Source organism: Ipomoea nil, unplaced genomic scaffold (genome assembly GCF_001879475.1).
Source record: "Ipomoea nil cultivar Tokyo-kokei standard unplaced genomic scaffold, Asagao_1.1 scaffold2926, whole genome shotgun sequence".
Lineage (NCBI taxonomy): Eukaryota > Viridiplantae > Streptophyta > Magnoliopsida > Solanales > Convolvulaceae > Ipomoea > Ipomoea nil.
In genome coordinates this window covers 591,356-616,897 of record NW_017619354.1, presented here as the reverse complement: position 1 = coordinate 616,897, position 25,542 = coordinate 591,356, and the positions used below count along the sequence as shown (strand labels likewise).

Genomic DNA, 25,542 nt, shown 5'->3' with positions numbered 1-25,542 from the left:
TATCTCTGACTATATTTTGAAGTTGAGTTCCTAATTCTGAGTAACTGAGGATGTGTGTGTATAAAATGATTCAGTATATTATGTTTTGTTAGATTGAGAGACTATGAAAATTAAACCTCTTCTTTTTGGCATACTATGTTATATCCTGTATCATTCATTCTTCTTAATAGTTCTTTGGGGGTTTAAGAACTTGCATGGTTTTCGATTTATTGCAAGACGTGTAAAACTACGGAGTATGAATTTATAAGCTGCAAATGTTGCATTGAATGATTCAGTGTATGCCATTCTGTTTTCAGAGCATTCCTAATTTCCTACTTTGCTTAAAAGGGTTATTCCGTTATTCGGGTCGGGGCTGACCGGCTGAGGAACTACTAGCTCATATAGGAGCGGATTACTTCAATAGTTCAATTATTGGCTTTTTTTTTTTTTTTTTGTGTGTGTGTGTGTGTGAATTTTAAAAAAATTCAAAAATCACTCCTTAATATTTATTACTCCTTATTTGATTTGATATGCCATTATATTATAAATTTTAATTTTAATAAAAATCTATAACTTTTATATAATAAAATAAGATTGTCTAAGAGTATTTTTATTTTCTATTAGAAAAGCATTTCTGTTGATTATTAAAATTGTCGATACCAAGTGGCTTGTAGTCCACTGGTATCGGGTTGCTCCCCTAAGTGGGAGGTGTAAGGTTCGAACCTCAGTTAAGGCAATAGTGTGTATATGTAGGGTATCAGGAAAACAAATTAGGAGGTTAATTTTTTTTTTTTTATATAATAATAAGGGAAAATGACACTTTTTCTCCCTGTGTTGTTTACTAATAGTCCATTTTCTCCATGTGTTGTTTATGTAACCATTTTGTCCCCCTCAATGTTAAATAAGTGTTAGGGATGTTAAATATGAGGATAAAAATAGCATTTCACTTATTATTATTATTATTATTATTATTATTATTATTATTATTATTATTATTATTATTAGTAATGAATTTGGTTTGTAATATAACTGTGCATTTTAGACGTGGAGTACTGCAATATATTAGGGCGTTGGGTGTGAATTATTATTATTATTATTATTAGCAATGAATTTAGTTTGCAAACTGCAGTATATTAGAGCGTTGGGTGGGGTCGTTCATTAATAATTGGGTGGGGTCGTTCATTAATAATAATAATAATAATAATAATAATAATAATAATAATAGTAATAATAATAATAATAAGTGAAATGTCATTTTTACCCTCATATTTAACAGCCCTAACACTTACTTATCGGAGAGGGGGAAAAATAGCCACTTTAAAAACAATTGAGGGGGATAAAATGGTTACATAAACAACACAGGGGGGAAAATGCCATTTTCCCTAATAATAATAATAATACAACTCTATTGCAAATAGAATTAGTTTTTTAATAAACAATATAATGTCTATTATTATACGCAACAAGTTTCATCAGTTGATTATATAACGCCATAATAAGGCTTGATTGCTTTTGGTATGAGATTACTATATGGAAAATCACAATGACGACGGTAAATGCACATTTCTTATGATTTGGTTGAATTACCCCATTGTTGTAAAGCTTGTAACTGAGTCCTCGGTATGGGCGTGGTCTCCTCTTTGCTATTTATAAGCATGTTATCGTTGTATGCTTCCATCTGCAAGAGTAGCTCTTGGAAGAGTTAGCAACCATATGAGTGTAGGTACAGTCGTTATATCGCGCACCGCGGTGCAAAATAACTCATTATTGCTTATGCACCGCACGTCAAAACGGTGTCGTTTCTGTAGTTATAACGGAATGACACTACAGTGTGTCTAAACCGACACTGTCTCACGTATTATTTTTATTATACTAGTATTGTCCCCGTGCGATGCACATGATAAGTATTATTGTGAAATATTTAAGAAATAATCTAATATTTCAAAAATCAAGGATTAAAAAGTCTGAGTTGAAATAAAAAATAGAAAATATAAATGAAAAATAGAAACAATAATGAAATTTACTTTAACATATATCTGAATAAATGTAATATATTTATTCTAATAGATGTATGTGTGATTTAATAATGTAATCTCTAGTTGAATTATATTTTTGTTTTGAGTATTTTTATCCGATTTTAATATTTTTTTTTATCCCTAATAATAATATTTATGACTCAGCCTCTAAGTGTTTTATTTTATTTTTCTTTTCGTCCCATTGTAGAAAATTTATGAATCTCCCCATGCTTATATGTTCTACCTTCAGCAAAATTTAAATTGAACATATATCTAAATTGAAATTGAAATAACTAAATAACTTAAAAATATATTAATAACAAAAATTATGTATAATGTATACATACTACACACTAAATATTAGAATTCTCTAACAAATAATTGGGCCAAGCTGTAACTGAACACTCTTTTGTTGTCATACACAAAAAATGCTCTCGAGTAACTCAGGCAAGCCGACGGCGACGAGATCATCGGAGGATCAAGACCTCCTTGAACGGAGTACAAAGAAGTCGAAGACGGGAGAGCAGGAACCAACCGGCGCTACGGTAGAAGGAGATGTGGCGATGGAGAATGGGGAAGGTGAGTATCCACCGGTGAGAAAGACAACACCTACTGTTTCCTACAAGGCAGTTGCAGCGAATGAGAACCTAGGACAAGCACCAACGGAGAAGGATTTGGAGCTCATTTCTGATGATGAAGCTGATGGGGAAGATGAGATAGATGATCCAATCTGCATCTGCCCAAGGATCACCCTCACGAAAGAAGAGAAATTTTACATGCGCAACAAGTGGAAGCGTACCCTGATCGTGAAGGTGTTTGGAAGGAGTGTGGGATATACGTATCTCCTAAAGAAGCTACAAGCTATGTGGAAACCGAAAGCTCGGATGGATTTGATCACCACTGCCATGGATATTATCTGGTCAAGTTTGGTTCGGAAGAAGACTATGGTTTTGCAAAATATGGAGGTCCCTGGATGGTTCTCGATCACTACTTGATAGTCAAAGAATGGAGGCCGAATTTTGATCCCTGGACAGATACCACAGAATCGGTTCTAGCTTGGATAAGAATGCCATGCCTTCTAGCTGAATACTACGATTATAAATTTCTCATGAAGGTTGGAGGTAAATTAAAGTTGGTCGTCCTATTATGATAGATACAACTACCAGTCTTGCTTCCAGGGTAAGCTTTGCTAGGATTTGTGTTGAGGTGGATATCACCAAGCCTCTTTTGTCAAAATTTACAGTAGGGAGAAGAGTAAGAACAGTGACATATGAAGGGCTTCATCTAATTTGTTTTAAGTGTGGCAGGCATGTATGGTCACAATCATGAGAAGTGTGGGAAAAATGGTTCGAACATGGATGGAGGGAATCAGCAAGCTGATCAGAAGGATGGAGCATCTCCGGTCACCGGCGAGACAGCCGGCCAGTCCTCTAACCCCAATGGTAACAATTCAATGAGAATGGAAACTCCTCTTCTTCGGCCTGAAATTTTGGAGGATTATGGATCTTGGATGATCGTCCAAAAACCTCAAAGGAAACAAAATCAACGCCATAATAAAAGAGATAATATGGGAAATAAGAATGGTAATAATGCTCAGAATGGGAGAGATTACAGGGGTGATAAAAGAGGAAGCAATCAAGGGTCTCGTTTTGGAGCTTTGGTGGAAATCCAGGAAGACGACATTGTAGAAATCCCGGAGGATAATACCGTTGAACCAACGGGAGAAGAATATGAGAATACGCAAATTATGCCATGGAATCGTGTTCACCGAGAATGGTGAACACAAGGCAAAACGACGTCGTTTTTAGGCAAAAAAAAAAAAAAATCGCGGATGTGGAGTTAACGGCGCGCGTTTGATCAAATTATGAATTTTCTGTTATGAGATTATGAATTTTATGAAAATTCATAATCGCATAACAGAAAATTCATAATTGCATAACAGAAAATTCATAATCTCACAACTGAAAATTCATAATCTCATAACAGAAAATTCATAATCTTATAACAGAAAATTCATAATCTCATGGTTCCAAAGTGAATGTGTAGGCATGGTTCCAAAGTAAATGTGCAGGCATGGATTCATAATTTATGAATGTCTGTGATTTCGGACGGGAATATGTAGGCATGGTTCCAAAGTGAATGTGCAGGCCTGAATTCATAATTTATGAATGTCCGAAATTATGAATGTAATGAAAATTCATAATCTCATAACAGAAAATTCATAATCGCATAACAGAAAATTCATAATCTCATAACTGAAAATTCATAATCTCATAACTGAAAATTCATAATCTCATAACAGAAAATTCATAATCTTATAACAGAAAATTCATAATCTCATGGTTCCAAAGTGAATGTGTAGGCATGGTTCCAAAGTGAATGTGCAGGCATGGATTCATAATTTATGAATGTCCGTGATTTCGGACGGGAATGTGTAGGCATGGTTCCAAAGTGAATGTGCAGGCATGAATTCATAATTTATGAATGTTCGAAATCTTTGTTCACCTCAAATTAAAGTGAAACCGCAAAATGTGAAAATAAAGAAGAAAAGTCAAACAATTAATTAAGAAAAAAAAAAAAAAAGATAACGGTATACTAACACCGTTGGAACCGTGTTCACCATGAATGGTGAATACGGTTCCATGACATAACGTCTGATGAGAATAGAAGTGGGCCGAGAACTGGGAATAGGCCATCCTTAACTCAAGCTGGGCCTGACAAGGGTAAAAGACCAGCGGTTCAAGTTTCAGAAAGACAAATACAAGGCAATAACATCCATGGACAACACAAAAAACAAGCCCAACAAGCCAATGTTTCGAGTGCAAAGAGAAGCTCCCAACAGAAGAAAAGTAAGGAGCCCAATCAAGCTGCTGCTGCAAGAGAACATATTCTGGTAAGAGGTGACAAACAAGGGGGAAAAACAATTGAGACAGTATGCTCAACTCTAGAAGATGAGAGTCTCGGCCTTCCTCTTTACCAAAACCAATCACCTGAGCACTCTAATGACCCTCCAGACCATACCATGCAAAACAAAGAAATTTCGACAACGGTTGTGGAGACTTAATTGTGATGATAATGAGCTCTCAGATAGGGAGGAGATGGAGATGGAGCTCTAATTTAAGCTGCTCCATCTCAGGTTTGCTCCTTTTGTCTTGGCTTTTTATTTCCATGCGTTTGCTTTTTTGGCTTTGTTTTCTGTCTTGTTTTCCATGGTTGGTTTGTTTTTTGGTTCCTGCTTTGTTTGTTTGTTTCCCATGATAGTTATAACATGGAATTGCCAAGGAGCGGCCTCAAGGAGCTTCATGAGAGCCGCTAAATGGATGGTTAAAAATCACTCACCAGACATCTTATGTCTTCTAGAGACAAAAACTTCTGGTGTTAATGCTGATCACATTTGTTCAAGACTCGGTTTTGATAGTTGGGTGCGTGTTGAAGCCCTCGGATATAGTGGTGGGATCTGGGTAATGTGGCGCAACGCAACGAGAATTTAGGTCTTGAATTCTCATCCCCAGTTTATCCATATGCATGTTAAAGATAAAAATAGAAGGGAATGGTTATTCACGGCAGTTTACGGTAGCCCGAACATCCATCTCCGAAAAAGACTCTGGAACGATCTCAGCAAAAATAAAGTGGATCATTGCAGGGGACTTCAATGCAATCACGAACTCGGAGGAAACGTCGAGCTCGTCTGAAGGATCTCACAGAAACTTAGATTTCAGAAATTGGATTTTTGAAGAGGAACTTATCGACCTTAATTGGATTCACGGGACAAATGTTCACGTGGAAACGAGGTACTGACCAGTCGACTTTTAAAGGAGCTAGACTCGATAGAGCCTTGTGCTCAATGGACTGGCTAGAAGTCTTTGGCAATACTGAAGTCTCTCACCTTGCTGCGATGAATTCGGACCACTGCCCGCTTAAAATTGTTATGGGAGACAAGATAAGGAAGGCCCATAATTCTTTTAGATTTCAGGGAGCATGGACAAACCATGCGGGTTTTATTGACTTGATAAAGAAGACTTGGAAAGAAAATGAGAATGTATGGCAGAATAGGGAGAGAATGGCGGCTTCCCTAAAGGAGTGGAACAAAATTACGTTTGGCAACATTCACCTCCGGAAAAAAACGATTGGAAAGAAGACTCGAGGGTATTCAGAAGAGACTGGACAATACATGTAATCAGGGTCTCATCAAATTAGAAAGGAAAATTAGGCAGGATCTTGAGGATGTGCTACACCAAGAAGAGATTTATTGGTTCCAACGGGCTAGGGAGGAATGGATAAATTCGGGTGACAGAAATACTAAATTTTATCATGCGGCAGCTACGGCTAGAAAAGCCAAAAATAAGCACCACAAAATTGTTAATGAGAATGGAAAATATGCCCAGAACAAAAGCGGGATGGCCATGTTCCATGCTAAATTAGGTGCATCCAACATCTGGAGAGGCATCTCCATTGCAATGCCTCTAATTCAAAATAATATCCGTTATGAGATTCGAAGTGGAGTAGGGGTGCGATTCTAGAAGGATGCGTGGCTCACTACAGAACCTTTGCATGTCACAATACATACAAACCACAACATTGAAGACGAAGTCACTGTTTCAGAACTCTGGGATGCAGTTCGTGGATGGAAATGGGAGACGCTTCCAGATCTCCTTAACGACATAAAAACCAAGATGAACATAGTGACTATTACAGATGGAGAAGACAAAATCTCTTGGAGCCCAGAACCATCAGGTATGTTCTCTATTCGTACAACATACAACACGATTCATGAATGTGCCTTGAACATGCAGGATCCTATCTGGAAAAATATGTGGAAAATAAAGACTCCTTCGAAGATGAAGATGCTGTTGTGGACTATTCTCCATGGAAAAGTCATGGGCAATGCTGAAAGGCGAAGACGAGGTTTCACCATGGATGGGAACTGCAACTTTTGTCCAGGCCAAGAAGAAACCTCAGAATATATCTTCCGCTCATGTCCAAAGGCTGCAGAAGTTTGGGATGGCTTGCAAAAAGCTTTTGGTACCTGGATGATACATCATCATACTTTTAAAGAGTGGATTGCTTGCAATATTCGCCCAACCAGGCAAAGAAGAGATAACATTGATAGGCCGACGATATTCACTGTTGCAATATGGTGGATATGGAGACGGTGTAATAGCAGAGTCTTTCAAGGGGAGGATACCAACATCAATAGAAAATTGGCGTGGATTCTGGAAGCCGAGAGAGAAATCGACCGTGCTTTCGAGAAACTGCAAATAAAAACGATTAGAAGGAGTATGGTTAACACTGTCAACCCACATTGGCGCCCGGCTATGAATCACACCTGGACTCTAAACGTTGATGCGAGTGTAAAGCCAACCTCCCTAAGGGCAGGTGTTGGAGGAATTCTCAGACGTACAGATGGAGAATGGATGGGCGGCTTCTGCGGGAAAACAAATTTTGCAGATGCGGCCATTGTAGAAGCTCAAGCTATTCTAAAAGGCCTTCAGTGGGCTTGGGTAAAAGGCATTAGAGATCTTGAAGTCCAATCAGACGCGGAAACTGTCGTGAAGTGGATAATGGAAAACTCTCCCTTGAGAGGACCTATCAATGAATATATTGAGAATATCAAAATGTGGCTAGCAAAAATTGGAGTGTGTCTTTAAGGAGCATACACAGGGAGCAAAATGTAAGTGCAGATGCCTTGGCAAATATGGCTGTGAATCTCAATGGAAACTGGAAGGATCTTGGTTGGTGCCCCCCGGCATTGAGGAAATTATTGGCAAAGATCGCCTTCGTGCGATGTGGACTAGCAGCGATGCTAACTAGCTCCTTTCTCGGGTACCCCCCTCCCCTCTGATGTAAAAAAAATATTAGAATTCTTAGCTCATCTCTTGTCTGCCTCGGGTCTATCTCTCTCTATACTTGCGTTTTCAGAAAATCCATCTACGCTCTTGACGCGCTAAAGATCTGTCTGGAAAGCATACATATCTAAAGCTTAGCTAGGAGTGAAGATCAAGCATCCAAGAAACCTGTAGTTAAGTGATTTTTCATCTCTTGCACATTAATTTTTTTAAATTCATCCTTTTCTTGTGCAGATGAAGTAACATATGTACTAATTTATGTAATATATAGCTTAAAATTTCAGATTTCAAGCATTGATTGTCGAATTTCGTTCATGTGTACAGATCTAGGTTTTAGGGTTTACGTCTAACCTCCATTTTTGAACAACCATTACATATCTGTACTTGCGTCGTATCAACATATAAGTTAAGATTATTGAGTAATTTATGCATTTTTGGATTGCATGCAGAATTGCAGATGGTGGAACAATCATAATGGTTCTGCATATAAGATAAGTCTATCTCTCTTATTCGATACTACTAATTTCTACGGGCCTGGTTTGCAGATATTCCGTCTCTATACTATTTATATGTGTACTGAAAAATTGTCTAAAAAAAAAAGAAAGTATTACCTCTGTTGTCCTCTTTAGACTTCTGTTTATATTTCATATAATTGTAGATCTGGTCAATTTCCTCATTTGCCTGTATTTATGTTAAAATTTTAGTCTAGTTGGTCTAATGGTTTAGTTTTTTTGAACTGATTCATTACGTTTTTTTTTCCACTGGAAAGCATGCTAATTCAATTGAATGCAAGATGTTTTAATTGATTCAATTGGCTGTTTATTTTGTTTTTTCATTTTTCTGTTTTTTTTTTCAAAACAGGAAACTTTTAGAATTGAATTTATTAAGTATCTCTTATAATTTTTTGTTTAAGTAAATAGATGGCAGAGAAGTAGTAGTGTAAGAAAAAGGAAAGGAAACTGCATCTAATGTAAGTTGAGCATGTAAATTGACTGTTTCTCCTTATGAGACCTTTTACATTTAAAACTTTTGGAATAATATCTAGAAGTATAGATCAAACTTCCAAGAAACTCTAATTCAATTATGTAATGTTATTTCATTATATACAGGCTGTCTCTATGTGGTTCAAAACTAAGGGCTTGATATGATATCCACAGCAAGCCATATAAGTCTGCATAGTTGGATACAATTTATTGAAATTGCATATAGGTTGTAAAAAAAAAACTACAATAAATAATTTAACAGCAGAATGCTAAGCCCAATACATTAAAGTCTTCATTAATAATTTGATTACAGACTACATTCTGTACATTAGCTGCAATAAATACTAAACTGCTCATTCTAACATAAATACATTTCAATGATGTCACTGTAGCTTTCAATCCTTTCATAGTGCAATATGGTTTCTGCAACTTATTGTCAAAAGAGTCAAATTCATAATATTTTTCCAGTTCTTGCCAAATGAGTCAGATTTAAACCTGGTAAAGTAATAAGAATTTACCTATATTCTGAACTTTTTAAAGTGTAATTTTTCCAGTAAGTGAAGTTGAATGTGTCAAATGAGTCTTCCTATTTTGCAGGATTCAACTCATTTTTCAACTTAAGTTGAATGTGTCAAAAACTGAAGTCATTTCACTGTAAAATGTGGAATGTGATTAAATCTACAAAAAGGTACATATGCTATTATTATTAATGACTAATTTATTTGTCTAGATGGTAAATAGCAAATTCTTGTCCAAAGTTACACATTGCCTATAAATCGTAGACATATGTCCTATTTGTAAATATTTTGTCTTTCCAGCATGTTCCTTGAATCTTTCTTTATTCCATTGCATCACCATCTTTCTTGAATATGCGCCTGAAAGTAACTCAAGAAAACTGCAAGATAAATAATATAAATCTGTCACATAGAAACCAATAGTTCAAACTTAGACATCATTGGCACTAGGGCCAAAAACCACAGTCCAAAATAATGTTTTAGAGGTCAAACAGGGCAAAATACAGTTATGAAGATTGTTTCACAACCCACCAGTACAAAAAGATTATTTCAAAAAACCAAGATACTCTAGGTCACACGTCACCTTTTCAGAAACCAAGCAACTCTAGCTGTGGTAAAATATCTGTCATGTTTACCATGACTCCTAGCTCTACTTGGTGACTACATGATTCCAACTTAGCATTAGTAACAAAATGGCATGCATTGTACATGTTAAAGCTCAACAAATGCATAACTAGAATACATGTGCTACACTATTCTCTCATGACTAAGGGATTAATGCTGAAATGAGACTTTTGTGTGTCTTCAAAATGATATATGTGCATTTCAAATTTGTAGCTTCAGACTGTTTGGCATGGTACACTCATTTGCTATGTGTGATCTGTTTTTGTATATGTACTCCACTACCTGCAAAATATTAGGAAATAGCATAGAAATCAAATATTACCTATTCCAAATTAGAAATTAGAAATAAATCAAGAGACAAAAATGTTCCAAAACAGATTAGAGGTAGGCATGACATCTCATCATCCCCACTACAAACCTTAGTTGGCATAAATGTTTGTCAATTCATCACATTACCACCAAAAAAAAAAAAAAAAAAATTGAATAAAATAAAAAATTAGTATAATCAGTATATAATAGGAAAATTGAATGAAATAAAAAATTAGTCTAATCTTAGAACCAACGTATCATAACATGAAGTGTATACCTCAGAGATTTTCACCACTGGCCGAAACACAATAGGAACTACCTGGATCAAAGCTGGACTGTGATACAATACTCCTCATGGGAGTCTATTGATGGCACAAAGTCATTCCGAAAAAATAATAATTCATAGTTTAGGAGAAAGTGTTTTAAGCCTATTTTCTTTAGATTTTAGTTTATTTAGATTTTAGTTTAGAATAGACCTTTCTATGAACTCTAATAACTCTGGGGTGTGTTTAAATAGAAGTTGAGTAACATGAACAAATCTTGATCTCACCAATTAAATAAATGAAATATATTATTCAGGCTACTATTGTAGGACAAAAAAAAATGTTTGAACAATCTTGACTGTAAAGAAAATAAAAATGCAAACAATGAAGTGTATACCTTTCCTATCTCCACATGTGTCGGCAACTTCATCTCCTGAGTATATGTTTCTCCTCCACTGATAATTCCATTGGCTTCCATGTGCTTTGGCTACGGCTGTGGAGTAGATATTGGACATTTTCCCTGATGGTAGGCTCTAATTCAACGCTGCTTCCTTTCCGGCGAGGCTTCTGGTATCAGTGCTGCACTGTGTTTGTATTGAAGACTGAAACTTGATAGTCTTTGTATTGAAGAGAGAGTGATGTATATATAGAGGTTTAGATATAATTGCTTCCCTATCGTTAGATAATGAAAGGGCATAAATCGATTGGTCTGCAATTAATTACTTTGGAAAAACAAATCCGGCTCTTCACCATAAATATTATATGGAAAAATGAAGAGTACACACAGTTTAAACAAAAAGTTTAATATTAGTGGTCTAGAGATTAAAAAAGTCGGCTGCACAATTTTATTTTTTTTTTAAAAATTTTGTATTGGAAACTGATAAATTACACGTTCTTCAACATAAAGTGCAATAAATTTTCAAAACCTGCTAAACGACACCGTTTCTTGTAGGCGGGAACTTTTTGTGCTATGTCATTTTGCTTTAATATATATAGAGATTATCAAATGAAATTGTTTATATCAAAATGATACTGTAGTTGTGGTGAAAAGAAATTACAGTCTACAGTATATATAAAATGAAACTGAATAACATTTCACATATTTGAGTGTATATTGTCTAATGAAGCTGTAATTATATTGAAATGATCATTTAGTTGTGTTTCAATGAAACTGTAGTTATATCGAAATGAAACTGTAGTTGTGTTGAACTGAAACTGCAGTACTGTATACAAAATGGAACTGAAGAACAGAGTTATTTTTTGCAAAGATTCTGTTTCTTTTCATTAAACAAAACGACGTCGTTTTGATGCGCGGTGCATGATCGATCATGCACCGCGGTGCACAATATAATTTGCGGTGTAGGTAGCTCCCAAAATTTTAAGCATAAAAGTTGATGGGATATGGGTCCCGATGGACCCCAAATGGGCCATAGGCCTAGTCACTCCGGGACTTGGCCAGGAAGGTGATCGAGGCCAAGCAGTCGACATCCGTGGGAGTCGGAGAGCCAAGTATTCAAATGACCATTGGGCATTCAAGGCCTCTATAAATGGCCGGTCAAGACAACTGTTCTCAAGGAAGATAACGGAAGAAGTAACGGCTAAAAACAGTAAAAACAATTCATTAACCTTAATTAGACCATTAAGTACCCACCTTGGAGTCTGGCCTTGAGCAGGACTCAGAGCATCTATAAATAAGCCCCAAAAAGGCATTGTATGACACGCTGGGGAGAATATGCACATTGAATCCAACTTCTTAAACTACTGATCCGTCATATCTCGTTTGAGGCAAACGATTCTCATATTTACTTTACATTTTCCAGCAAGTTGTTTATCATTTCTTATCATTTTGCTCCCTATTTTTTGGTGATTCACCAACTAAACCCGGTTGTGTTGGACCCTCGGTGGACTTCCAAAAGTCCTAAAACCAACACAAGCCATACTCAGATACTCTAACAAGTGTTATGAATGCAATCTTCTTCGCGTAGTCTTTCTCCATAAAATTTTTATGATAACGGTACACGTAAATGAAGCTAAGCAAAGCACACCTAGTGGTTTCATCAACCAACATATCAATTTGGGATAGTGGGAAACTAATTATTGGGCATGCCTTGTTCATGTCTGTGTAGCCGACACACATCCTCTAAATAGGTGGCTTGGAAGCCAATTCAACACTAGATTTGCAAGCCACTCCGAGTACTCGACCTCTTTTATGTAGAGGATACATTTCATTCTTTATGAACTCCCTCCTTTCAAGTAACAAGTAGTGTTTTTTCCGTTGAACTAGCTTCACAATGAGATTCACGACCAATTTGTTGGTGATGATTGACTGGTCAACCTTTGACATATCCCTTAGTCTTTAGGCGAAGATCACCTTGTATTCAAGGAGAAATTTTTTCACCACGAACCCCGAACATTTAGAAACTAGAGATAATCATGTTCAAATTTTAACCTTGCGGCTGGTTAGAGTCAATGATGACCTTTTCTAATTCCACAATCAGTTTCAATGGGGCAACCAATTCCTCCTTAATTAGCCTACTCAGATATGGAGTGCACCCTCATATCATTGTTACCAATTAATCTTCTCGTAGGTAGCACGAGTATGCCATCTACTTGTCACAACTGGCGACTATGACCTCGACCCTAGCTTATTCAACTTCATACACTGATACACATGTTCAGCATTCCGCACCTCTTGCACCTTCTCCTTCTTGTACAGGTCCGAAAACCTAATCATCAGTTCCGCTATGATTGGCCCTCGCGAATTATTATCGGTGAGGGGTTTAGATTCTAACTTCTAAGCGACCTATCATCCTATATATGTTCCATTCTACATTTGGGAGGTCGTTGGACGCCTCATCGACACGCTAGATAACTCCCAAGAGTTTGGCCTGATTAGCATTTTCCTCATATCGTGGTAGAATTAGGTCGCATTACCTTGTTTTTTCTCTTCATTTGAACCATATTCATGGGGAAAATTGAACTTATTGTGTCGGAATAAGGGTGAAATTGATGGGGTCAAAGCTTAGGATTTCAGTAGAGACACAAAACCGTTTACACATATAATACGGAGTGTTATGCTGAGCAACTGTGTGCACCATGTATGGTGCATACGATTGTAAAAATGATGTCGTTTTGATGTCCAACTTAAAAAAAAAAAATCAGTTTCGATTGTTGTTAACGGCGTTATGGTGTGCATAATTTGAACTATATATCCATAACTTCATAATTATACATTCAGAATTGCATAACTACAAATCCATAACTTCATAACTATACATTCAGAATTGCATGCATAACTACACATCCATAACTTCATAACTATACATTCAGAATATAAAATTTTAACTTCATAACTATACATTCAGAATTGCATGCATAACTACACATCAATAACTTCATAACTATACATTCAGAATTACATAACTACACATCCATAACTTCATAACTATACATTTAGAATGTGAAATTATAAAATTATGAACATATGTTTACATAACTAACGACAATCAAAAATAATTTTTTTTTTAAAAATAAAACGATGCCGTTTTTGTAATTGTGTACACCCTGCATGGTGCACACAGTTGCACAATATAATTTGCTCATATAATAACGATGTTGGTTTTACGATCTATGTAGTCGATGGCGGGCCAACATGAATGGTCATAAATCAAGAAAAATGGCTTAAGAAAATGTGAATAAGAGAATAATATTATTGCTTTGAGTAAAACGATTTTAACTTATTAGAAGCCGCTTTTTCAGGGTATTTATATTACTAAAAAAATAATTATGGTACTTGGATTAAACTAGGAAAGTAAATATCCTGTAAAAATTAGAAAAGTAAACCCCTAACTGGAAGTAAATCGATCAGTTAACTCTCCCTTCCAAAAATGGTAAGAGCATCTTGAAATCTCGTATTGAAATAGGTCGAAGCCGATCACTTAGGCGGTAGCAGAATGCAAGATTGCCATTGCCCAACCCATAGTTTATTCTTTAATTACTATATTTTGCAAGTTAACCAAACATTAATAATTAATATATATATATATATATATATATATATATATATATATATATATATATATATATATATATATATATATATTTGTGACTTCCCGTGCGGTTGTGTAGTTGATTAATGTGCGTGAGTTTTATACTTAATGTGCGTGAGTCTTGTGCTTAATGTGCCTGAAATTTGTACTTAATGTGCGTGAGTGTGTAATGTTAATGTGCATGAGTTCTGTACTTAATGTGCCTGAGTATTGTGCTTAATGTGCGTGAGGTTTGTGCTTAATGTGTGCGAGTTTGAACACAATCGCACAGGAAGCTATAAACAAAATATATTCAGACCACAAACTCACACCTCACGCTAACGGAAGCGATGAAGAACAGACGTATATGATGAAGAACATAGAGAGTGGAAGAGAGGATTAAGGGAATATGGAGAGAAGACAAAGACGTATATGGTGAATAACAAAGAGAGAGGAAGAGAGGATTAAGGGTAGGAAGGGAAGTTGAAGACGTATATGTACATGAGCAACGGAAGCACATTAAACATTACACACTCACGCACATTAAGCACACAATTCACGCACCTTAGGCACAAGACTCACACACCTCAAGTACAAAACTCGCGCACATTAACATTACACACTCACACACATTAAGTACAAATCACAGACACATTAAGTACATGACACACGCACATTGAGTACAAAACTCACGCACATTAATCAACCGCACAACCGCACGGAAAGCATTTAACCGCACTGGAACCTTTCACTATATATATATATATATATATATATATATATATATATATATATATATATATATATATATATATATATAATTAATTAATAAATAATAATAATAATAATAATAATAATAATAATAATAATAATAGAAGTGCCTAGCCAATTTTTCTCCCGCAAAGCTAAAACAACAAATGTGAGTGTGAATTATTTGAGAAATAATCCTCCTGCAAATGAGAGGATCATGTCAGAAAAAGAAAAAGAAAAAGAAAAGAAGAATGAAGGGCTAGCAGCCACATCCGTCTGGTTCGCAGACATGCAGCATACATCCGTCTTTTATGTTTATTAACATTTAATTTGTTTTTATTGTTTTATTATTTATATTTTAAAATTTTCACAAATTTCAAAATTTTTCATTTGCGAATTTTTCACATTCAATATTTTTCATTTGCAAATTTATTTCTTTTACAGCACGTTTGGTTCATATAATGAATTTTGAGGTAATAGGAATGCTATTTCACAAGGAATGGAATAGGTAAGGAATAGAATATGAATTCAATTCTATTGTTTAGTTCGCGGAAGGAATAGACTTTAGGAATTATATTACAGTGTTTGGTTGGTTTAAGAAATAGGGGAATGAAATATGTTTCAAAAGACATAAATACCCTTATAAAAATATGTGGTAGTGTTGGTGGTGGTGGTGGTGGTGGCGGTGGTAGCAGTGGTAGTAGTGGCGGCGGTGGTGGCAGTGGAGGTGGTGGTGGCGGTGGCGGTAGCAGTGCCGGCGGTGGTTGTGGTGGCGATGGCGATGGTGGTGGTGGCGGTGGAGACGGCGGCATTGGTGGCGATGGTAGGGTATTTTCAGTATTATAGTACTAAAGCTATTTCCAAATACTTGGGAATAGCTAATACCAGGGGGTCTCTTAGGAATGGTTATTCTCCTTGCAAAGGGAATAACTCATTCCTGGGAACGCTATTACCTTGAATAAAATGACAAAACAAACAATGGAATAGGTCTATTCCCGGGAACGATATTTCATTCCCAACCTATTCCATGAACCATACACGCCATTATTGTTTTATTATTTACAAATTTTTCACAACCATGTTTTTTTGTTTCATTTGCAAATCCAGTATGTAGTTTCACTATTTTTTATTAAAAAATAAATTTATAAATAAATTAAATAAAGAAATAATTAAAATATAGTGGGTAAAAATGGTGGGTCCACAAAAAAATGGGAAAAAACTTAAAACTGATGTGGAGAAGAGTTATTTATGATTGAGTGAGATAGTGGAGAATGAGGTGGATGTTGGGACGTACAAATAACTTATAAAAAACCCCAACTGATAAGGATGCTCTTAGGAGCATTTTTGTAAAACCAAACTCATAATTATTTTAGTAAGAATATTGCTTTTATTAACTAACCATATATATTTTCATAATATGATAAAAAATAGAATTAGGAAAAATATCTACATCATTAATTAAAAATGGAACGAAAATTATGTAAAATTGACTGAAAATAAAAAATGGCTGAAAATGAATCTGATATTACTAATTGACTGAAAATATAAAAGGATCATTAATTTAGTGATATTCTACCATTTATATATTTTCACCCGAGTAACCCGTCCTGATGAATTGAAGGTGTTAGCTCTAAACGAGGATGGACAAGATTGTGCTGCCCAATGTCGTCTACAAAGAGGTTTCAATAATGTGTAAATATAATCAGTGATATTATGTTTTTTTTTTAAATTGAAAAGTTGCTATATATATAGACAAAAAATTAAGTTCTGGTGCGGTTAGGGGTGCCCATGTGCGGTTGTGCGGTTTAATCTGGGCCATTCATCTCGCTTAAATCAACGTCCAGGATTACTAAAAATTTAAAAAAAAAATGCGGTGGCAATTTTGTAATTTTTGCATCTAGGTCAAAATTAAGATGAGCTGTGTTGTAATTAATGTGCGTGAGCTTTGTATATAAGATGTGTGAGTCTTGTGCGTAAGGTGCGTGAGTTATGTGCTTAATGTGCGTGGGGTTGTGCTTAATGTGAGTAGTTGTTAAAACTTAAAGTGTGGACTTTTGTGCTTAATGTGCGTGGTATTTGTTCTTAATGTGAGTGGAGTTTGTGTTTAATGTGCGCAGAGTTTGTGCTTAATGTGTGTGAGGTTAGTGATTAATGTCAGTAGTTGTTGAAACTTAAGGTCTGTGAGTTAATACTTAAAGTGCGTGGGTTTTGTGCTTAATGTGCGTGAGGTTGTGCTTAATGGGCGTGAGTTTTGTACTTAATGTGTGTGAGTTTGTGCTTAATGTGAGACATTTTAAAATCTTAAGTGTGTGAGTTTTGTGCTCAAAGTGCTTTGTTCTGTGCTTAATGTGCTTGGGTTTTGTACTTAAGGTGAGTGATTTGTGTTCTTAAGGTGATTTGTTTGTGGACTTAAGGTGCGTGATGATTTGTGTATTTAAGATGCGCCATGTAAATTATTAAGGTGCGTGAGTGCGTCGAACCGCACAACCGCACGGGAAGCCATTCCCGCACTTGAACCCAATCTTTCATACAAATGAATTAGGATAGCAATTCATTCCTATAACTAAGTTGTTAGAGAACGAGCACATTTGCCTAATTTATGAAAATACTAAACAATGATAAATAAAATCTTCAAAGTTATAGCATCGCATGGGTATATCTAGAAATAGGCTATTAATTTGCGTAATTATTTGCACAAATTCAAGCAATGATAACATCAAAATACATAAATGATCCAAACCATATCTTTAATTGCACTATATAATATTTGATGTTCTAATTTAAATAATTATATATCGATTCAAATATTCTTAATATATTATAACAAATCCATTCCGTGCATTGCACAGGTGAAAATACTAGTTTTTGTAAAACCAAACTCATAATTATTTTTGTAAGAATCATTGTTTTTATTAACTAACCATATATATTTTTATAATATGATTAAAAAAATAGAATTAGGAAAAATTAACATAATTTTTTTCTTTTTTTTTTTACAAGCAAAGAAATTCATTCATAAAAAAAAGCCTGCAATACAACTAGGCGGGAAAGAATCCTAACCTCCTAGGACAGGGGATGAAACAGCTGCCCTCGCTAACACGTGAGCTACATGATTCGTTGTCCTACTGACATGATTGATACTAGCTAATCAATTTCCTAATATAATTTTCATATCATATTTTAATTAATTGACACTTTTCTTAATATACCTTACCTAAAAGACTTCCTCCCTTTTTTATAATATTGATCCATATGTTAATCCGTTTATTATGGTAATCTATATTGGTAATTACCATATACTATTTAGTATTTACAATCTAAATAACCCGTGGTAATTACCATCTCAATTAGCCATGCTCTTCATTCTATTTTTTGTTTAAACTTTTCCTAATATAATTTTGGAATAAGGATCAAATAGGCCATCATATCGAACTACACATAATAATACAATTAGGTCACTGAACCTTAAAAAAAATAATTGGATTTCTAAACTAACCAAATTCGTACAATTAGTCCAATTTACATATTTTGCAGGTGAGTAACAGGTTACCCAAAATTTAAAATATTTTTAATTTTTGTTGAGAGGTAAATATTTTTTTTAAAAATTATTATTTAAAAATAATAATTTAATTTTTTTTTTTTAAAAAAAGTCTCCCGTCTCCGCCGGAGATCAGACGAAGAAACTGTCTTCGTCTCTGGCCATGGAGACGAAGAGTCTCTTCGTCTTTGGCCAGATACGAAGAGTTTCTTCGTCTCCGACAGAGACATGAGACTTTTTTTTTTTAATTTTAAATTATTATTTAAAATAATAATTTTTTAAAAAATATTTTAAATTTTGGATGACCTATTGCACAATTTGTAAATTAGACTAATTATATAAAATTGATTAGTTTAGGGACCAAATTCTTTTTTTTTTTTTTTTAGGTTAAGTGGCATAATTGCATTATTGTGTGCAGTTTGATGACCTATTTTTGAATGCTACTGGTTCTATTACAATGTAATATCTGTTCATATACTTTCTCAACCTACTGAAACACAAAGAATCATACTTTCTCAACCTATTGAAACACAAAGAACCAATAACGCCCTGGAACTCACAACCTTCCAAATGAAAGTCCAACCCGGGTACCATTAGACCACATAGTCTTGGTGAATTTCAATACTAATATACAACAAATCTTATAATTTCATCATTAATTTTATTATTATTTTTGAAAGTATTAATTTTATTATTTAAATATATAATAAAAATATTATCCTGCATCGCACCGCTAATTTACTAGTTGATTCTATATTATGAATTTTTGTGTACCAAACTTTCGGAGGGTCACAATATATATTCTTTCTATTGTTTACTCCGTATTACGTGAATGAATCAAGCAGGGATTAAAAGTTAACAAAATCTGTTTTCTGATTACATTTCCTTTATTACTAAAGTTTGGAAACTGAATTGAATTAATTAACCCCTAATTTTCTCTTGCTTTAAATGCTGGAATGGCGTCCTGGGTTCTCTTGCCATTTCTCCGGGGTTCCTCCATTATCGTATCCAGGTTGTCTGAAGGCATATATCATCAGTTCCGTCGATTTCCATGGCGGCTTATGATCAACTCCACGTTTTCTTCTTCCCCATGATGGCTCAAGGCCACATGATCCCAACTCTCGACCTGGCAAAACTCTTCGCTTCTCGAGGCGTCAGGGCCACCATTATCACCACCCCGCGAAACCAGCACGTCTTCTCCGACTCCATCGTCAAAGCCACACAACTTGGCGGGCGAATCCAAATCGTCGTCCTGGATTTTCCGGCGGTCCAGGCTGGCTTGCCGGAAGGTTGCGAGCGGCTGGATCTAGCACCGGACGATTTGGTCCCGAATTTCCATGCAGCCTGTGCGATGCTTCAGGAGCCCCTGGAACAGCTATTACAGCAACACCGACCGGATTGTCTTGTAGCCGACATGTTTTTCCCTTGGGCGACCGATGCGGCGGCGAAATTCCACGTCCCGAGGTTGGTTTTTCACGGCGTAAGCTATATCGCGTTGTGCGCTTGGTATAACCTCCGAGTTCACGATCCGTTCAAGAACGTGTCGTCGGATTGTGAACCGGTCCCCATTCCGAATCTCCCGCACGACATCCGGCTGACGAGGTTGCAGCTCTCCCCTGTCGACCGCGGCTTGTTGGATTCGTATTCGGGGGAATTAATGAAACAAGTTAGGGAATCGGATGTCGCTTCTTACGGGGTGATTTTCAACAGCTTCTATGAGCTAGAGCGAGAGTACGCGGATTACTATACGAATATTTTGGGGATAAAGGTATTAAGGAATAGTATTATTAGTGGTTATTATTGATTGATTGTTTTTCTTGTATTTAAATTCTTATGCACACCTTATTACTACCTTATATTAGTCTGTTTGCACATAAATACTAAATAGCTAGCTGTTACCACATTTCTTCATGTATATAAAGGGCTGTCATATATGAATAGAATGATACTTTCCACTTTTATTATATTCTCGATTCTAGATCATATAGTATAAGAGTCAGAAATTTCTAGCGAAATCTATTTTCTATATTTGTTTTGGGTGTTTATGTAGGCATGGCCGGTTGGACCGCTTTCTCTTCGCATTAATGCAGAAAGTAGAGCAGAAAGAGGGGATAAACCCTCCATGGACGAACACCAATGCTTGAAATGGCTCGATTCCAAGGCTCCCAATTCCATTGTTTACATCTGTTTCGGGAGCGGCATGGCCAGCTTTGCTCCCAATCAGCTTCGCGAGCTAGCCGTGGGGATTGAATCCTCCGGACTGGGCTTCGTCTGGGTAATCAGAAAGGGGAGAGACGAAGAGGCGGAAAATAATAACGAGAAATGGATGCCGGAAGGGTTCGAGGAGAGGACTAAAGAGAGAGGGCTGGTCATAAGAGGGTGGGCCCCTCAGGTGGTCATCCTCGACCACCAGGCAGTCGGGGCTTTTGTGACACACTGTGGGTGGAACTCGACTCTAGAAGGGGTCTGTGCTGGGGTGCCGTTCGTGACATGGCCCATGTGTGCCGAACAGTTTTATAACGAGAAGCTGGTGACCGAGGTTTTGAAGACGGGAGTCGGGGTGGGGTCGAAAAAATGGATGCGATCGGGGAATGATGGCGTGGAGAGTGCAGCCATTGCGGAGGCAATGAAGAGAGTGATGATGGTGGAGAGTGAGGAGTTGAGGAGCAGAGCAAAGGCATACAAAGAGATGGCTAAGAAAGCTATTGAGGAAGGAGGGTCTTCTTACTGTGGTTTGACTGCTTTGCTAGACGAATTAACCACACTTCATCATTCTTCAAGAAAACATTGAGAAATTTACCCTTTAATTTTTACCTATCTGTCACCTATAAAACAACTGAATTATCATTTACTTTCTTGGTGCGTGAGTGTAGATGTGGAGTGATCATATTTACCAGATTGTGTATACTTCATGTTTTTCTGTAGTTCTAAACATTGATCATTGAAGCAGTGTAGCGTGAATTTCATTGAAGGGCGTTTGGTAAATGGCTGTTAGGATTGATTGGGTTAGTAAGTTTAATTAGTTGATAGTATTAGCTGATTGTAGAAAAACTTTTGATAAATTAGTTGTTAGCTGATTATATACAAAATTATTTCTCAAAAAGCTAATTGAAATGAATTTTAGCATTTTAGAGTAATAAATATAATTGTTATAAAAAACTAATTAATCAAACACTCATATACCAAGTCAAATCACTATGTCAAAATTGACTGATAGGTTAATTATTTTACCAAACATGGCCATTGTTTATTTTCCTTTAAACAATATAATCATGAAATTAATTTGGCTAAGTAGCATTGCATAATCCTTTTCACGTACATTTTAAAAAACAATTACATCTCAATATGCTTGAAAATGTGGTGAAAGAAGTAATAAACCAAAACAAAAGAAAAAGAACATTAAGGGTACTTGTTGACACAAATATAATAATGTAACATTTCATATGCTACTACTTGAATTGATAGATGTTGGTTTTTTATTGACAAGAAAAATTTCCATGTTTTTAGGGAAATAAAAATGGGAGAAACAATTTTAAAAAAAAAATATGTTTACTTAGAATAAATGCAAAATAGAATACAAGGGGTTTCAAAAATTATAGAAAGACAAATGAGAATTGAAGTAAAAGGTATTCTAGCCAATCAATACAAAATAAATTCATCCGTTGTAGATTTGTAGGTCAGGCATATCTAGTCGTTTACCTTCCCACTAATCTTGTGAAGAATCCTTAAATTTCGGTTCAATTTGTAAATATATACCTATTTGTATTAATGCCATAATTTTGTCAAAAAAAAAAAAAAAAAAGTATTAATGCCATAATTAATTAGCTGATTTATTATGCCGATTAAGATTAAGATTATCCTTATTCATCCAACCCGATTACAAGAGTTTCTTAATATGTGCCACAGGCTACAGCTAACGTGTAAACGAGATTCTTCTTCCGTTACACAATATTAATTCTCTTCCAAAGGTTGAACCCCAACCCTAAGGGCCCCCACATCTCAATCCGAAAGAACATTTGAGAGGATGTAAATCATGGTAACTCAACTGAACATGAACCATAGAGGCTAGACCGATGCTCACTGTGCACAAGGAGCCCCCTCACTTTGAGAGGTTGCAATATTAATTCTCAATGTAGTCAAAAGATGCAGTAGTAACCCCAATATGTTTTTTTCTTCTCTTTTTTATAATTATTATTTTTAGTATTATAAGTATAGTTATTTTATAGAGTTGCGATCAAATGAGAACCATGTCTTAGGTAAGAACATGAGAACTGTATGAATGCACATAATCTACTAGATGAACGCATAATAACTACTCTAAAGGTCCCCCATTGTTATACACTGCCTAAGAGTAATTAGTGTGCATTCATATAACACGGCGTTTGGTTGGAGGGATTTTAAATTCCCTTCCCACTTATTTCCCACCTAATTCCAAAGGTCATTAAATTCCGTAGTTTGGTTGGAGGGAATTGCAATTCCCCCATTTTCATGGAAGATTTTAATTCCTGGGAAAAAAAGATAGTGATGAGTCAAAATTACCCTTTCCTTTTTTAACTTAAAATTAATGTCTAACAACAATAATGGAAATTTTTGACTTTATACTACTTATTCCCTTTCAATTCCCATGTATACCAAACATTGGAATTGAAATTCCCAGTAATTCTATTCCTGTCAACCAAACACTGGAATTTAAATTCTCACTTTATTCCCAGTAATTCAACTCCCATGGAATTACAATTCATTTCCCACATAATTCCCCCCTCCAACCAAACGCCCTGTAATAGAATGTTTGCACTCATGCAGTAGTTCTCACGGTCTCACCTAATATAAGTTCTCATATGAACACAATTCCCAAACATATATATATATATATATATATATATATATATATATATATATATATATATATATATATATATATATATATATATATATATGAGATCAAATGTGAGAATAGGTTTCAAGTAAAAGATGAGGTTTAATCTTAGCCCTTGACCTAATCAAAATCAACAGCCCAGATTGAAAACATATTAATTAATAAAATGTGGTGACAATTTGGTCTTTTTGCATATATGTTAAATTTAAGGTGCGTGGTTTTTATGTTTAAGGTGCATGGTTTCTGTGTTGTGTGCTTAAGGTGCGTCAATTGTTGAAACTTAAGGTGTGTCGCTTTAAAGCTTTAGGTGCGTGATTTTCCTTCTTAAAGCTAAGTGTGTGGTATATGTGTTTAAGGTGCGTGATTTTCGATCTTAATGTGCGTTGTTTTCCTTCTTAAGGTGCATTGTTTTTCTTCGTAAGGTGCACAATTTTTTTTTACAGTTCGCTTCTTTAATTGAGGACGTGCATTTTTTTTAAATAAAATTCATTAATTTGAGTCGTTGATCTAGATTTGATCAGCGGCTCATATCTAACCCTATATATATATATATATATATATATATATATATATATATATATATATATATATATATATATATATATGCGCTCAGGTAAGAACGAATGCTTAGAACATGAATGAGAACTAATTGCAGTCGTCAATATGTCCAGATCGAATGAATACATGTAATTTTTAAAAAATATATTGTGACATTTTTGTAAATAACTCAAATTGCAAGTAACACGTGTTAAAAGTGCAAGTAACTGGTTCATGTGTGCAAGTAAAGTCACTTGAAAGTGTAAGTAACTGGTGCACCTAATTATAACATTATGTGCACTTATTATTGTTGCTCGGTGTATATTATATTGTTTCACTTCTAATACATTTTAGAGAAAATAGTCAAATAAGCTCATAAACTTTAGCCAAAAAATCATTTAAACCTTTATACTTTTAGAAGTTGCAATTAAACTCACAAATAAGTTATATTGGAGCAATGAAACCCACTAACCTATTGGTGACTTGTATTACAGGTCAATTAGGGTCCAGCCAACCCCGGCAACCATCCGACCCAATTCCGACACGATAAGGACAAACGGTCGTCGGTCACGTTCTGCTGGAGAAGGCAAGGTTGGGCAAATTATTGTGTGGACCATGGTCCACACAATGTTATGTGGACCATAACAAAAGGTACATTTTTAATATACTAAATGTACATTATTGTTGTACTGAATGTACATTATAAAATATAATGTACATTCAGAACAAAAATAATATACACCCCCTAAATACAATGTACATTATTTTTATACTGAATGTATATTATTTTACAATAGACAAAATATGGTCCACACAAGTTGTACGTGTGGACTATGGTCCATACAATAATAATTCGCAAGCTAGATTGCCTTCTTCGGTTATTGGAGTTTATGGGCTTATTTGACAGATTTCTAAAAAGAGAGCTTGCAAGACGGCAGTAACCTTGTTGTCTAATGTCACAAAGTAACCTACCCATATTAAAAGTAATGAGTTCGAGCTTCAATAGAAAGTTTAGAAAGTAGCCACATCATCTTGTAATTAGTAAATTTTTTGGGATGTGGACAACCTTAATTAATAGTTATGGATAATATATACTCATCATGATGATATAATTAAACTACTTCTGTCATATTCACACAGTAGAACTCTTTTATTAAATAAACACGTTGTTTAAAAGGTAACAATCGCAGTCTATAATAACTTCCTTAATGGCGCAAATAAAGAAATAACCTATAGATATATATACTTTACAAATTTAATTACTTTTTTTTAATAATGA

At 35.3% G+C, this 25,542-nt stretch overlaps 1 protein-coding gene and 1 long non-coding RNA gene across 2 annotated transcripts; one reads left to right on the top strand and one right to left on the bottom strand.

Annotated features, from left to right (window-relative positions):
* Positions 1 to 25,100, bottom strand: LOC109161577. The gene is made up of 3 exons (XR_002050936.1): positions 25,088 to 25,100; positions 5,783 to 5,788; positions 1 to 248 (listed from the first exon to the last, which is right to left on the bottom strand). It is a non-coding gene; the product is annotated as an uncharacterized LOC109161577 (long non-coding RNA).
* On the top strand, positions 19,808 to 21,681 carry LOC109161575 (scopoletin glucosyltransferase-like). Its single transcript, XM_019310028.1, has 2 exons — positions 19,808 to 20,618; positions 20,901 to 21,681. The coding sequence occupies exons 1-2, from the start codon at positions 19,902 to 19,904 to the stop codon at positions 21,639 to 21,641; spliced, it is 1,458 nt and encodes a 485-aa protein (XP_019165573.1). The 5' UTR covers positions 19,808 to 19,901; the 3' UTR covers positions 21,642 to 21,681.
* Positions 25,101 to 25,542: the final 442 nt, after the last annotated feature.

Excerpts from the sequence above, each read along its gene's own strand:
- LOC109161575 (XM_019310028.1), top strand. The coding sequence starts at position 19,902 with ATGGCGGCTTATGATCAACTCCACGTTTTCTTCTTCCCCATGATGGCT. Across the intron at positions 20,619-20,900 it reads CGAATATTTTGGGGATAAAG|GCATGGCCGGTTGGACCGCT; the intron begins GTATTAAGGAAT and ends GTGTTTATGTAG.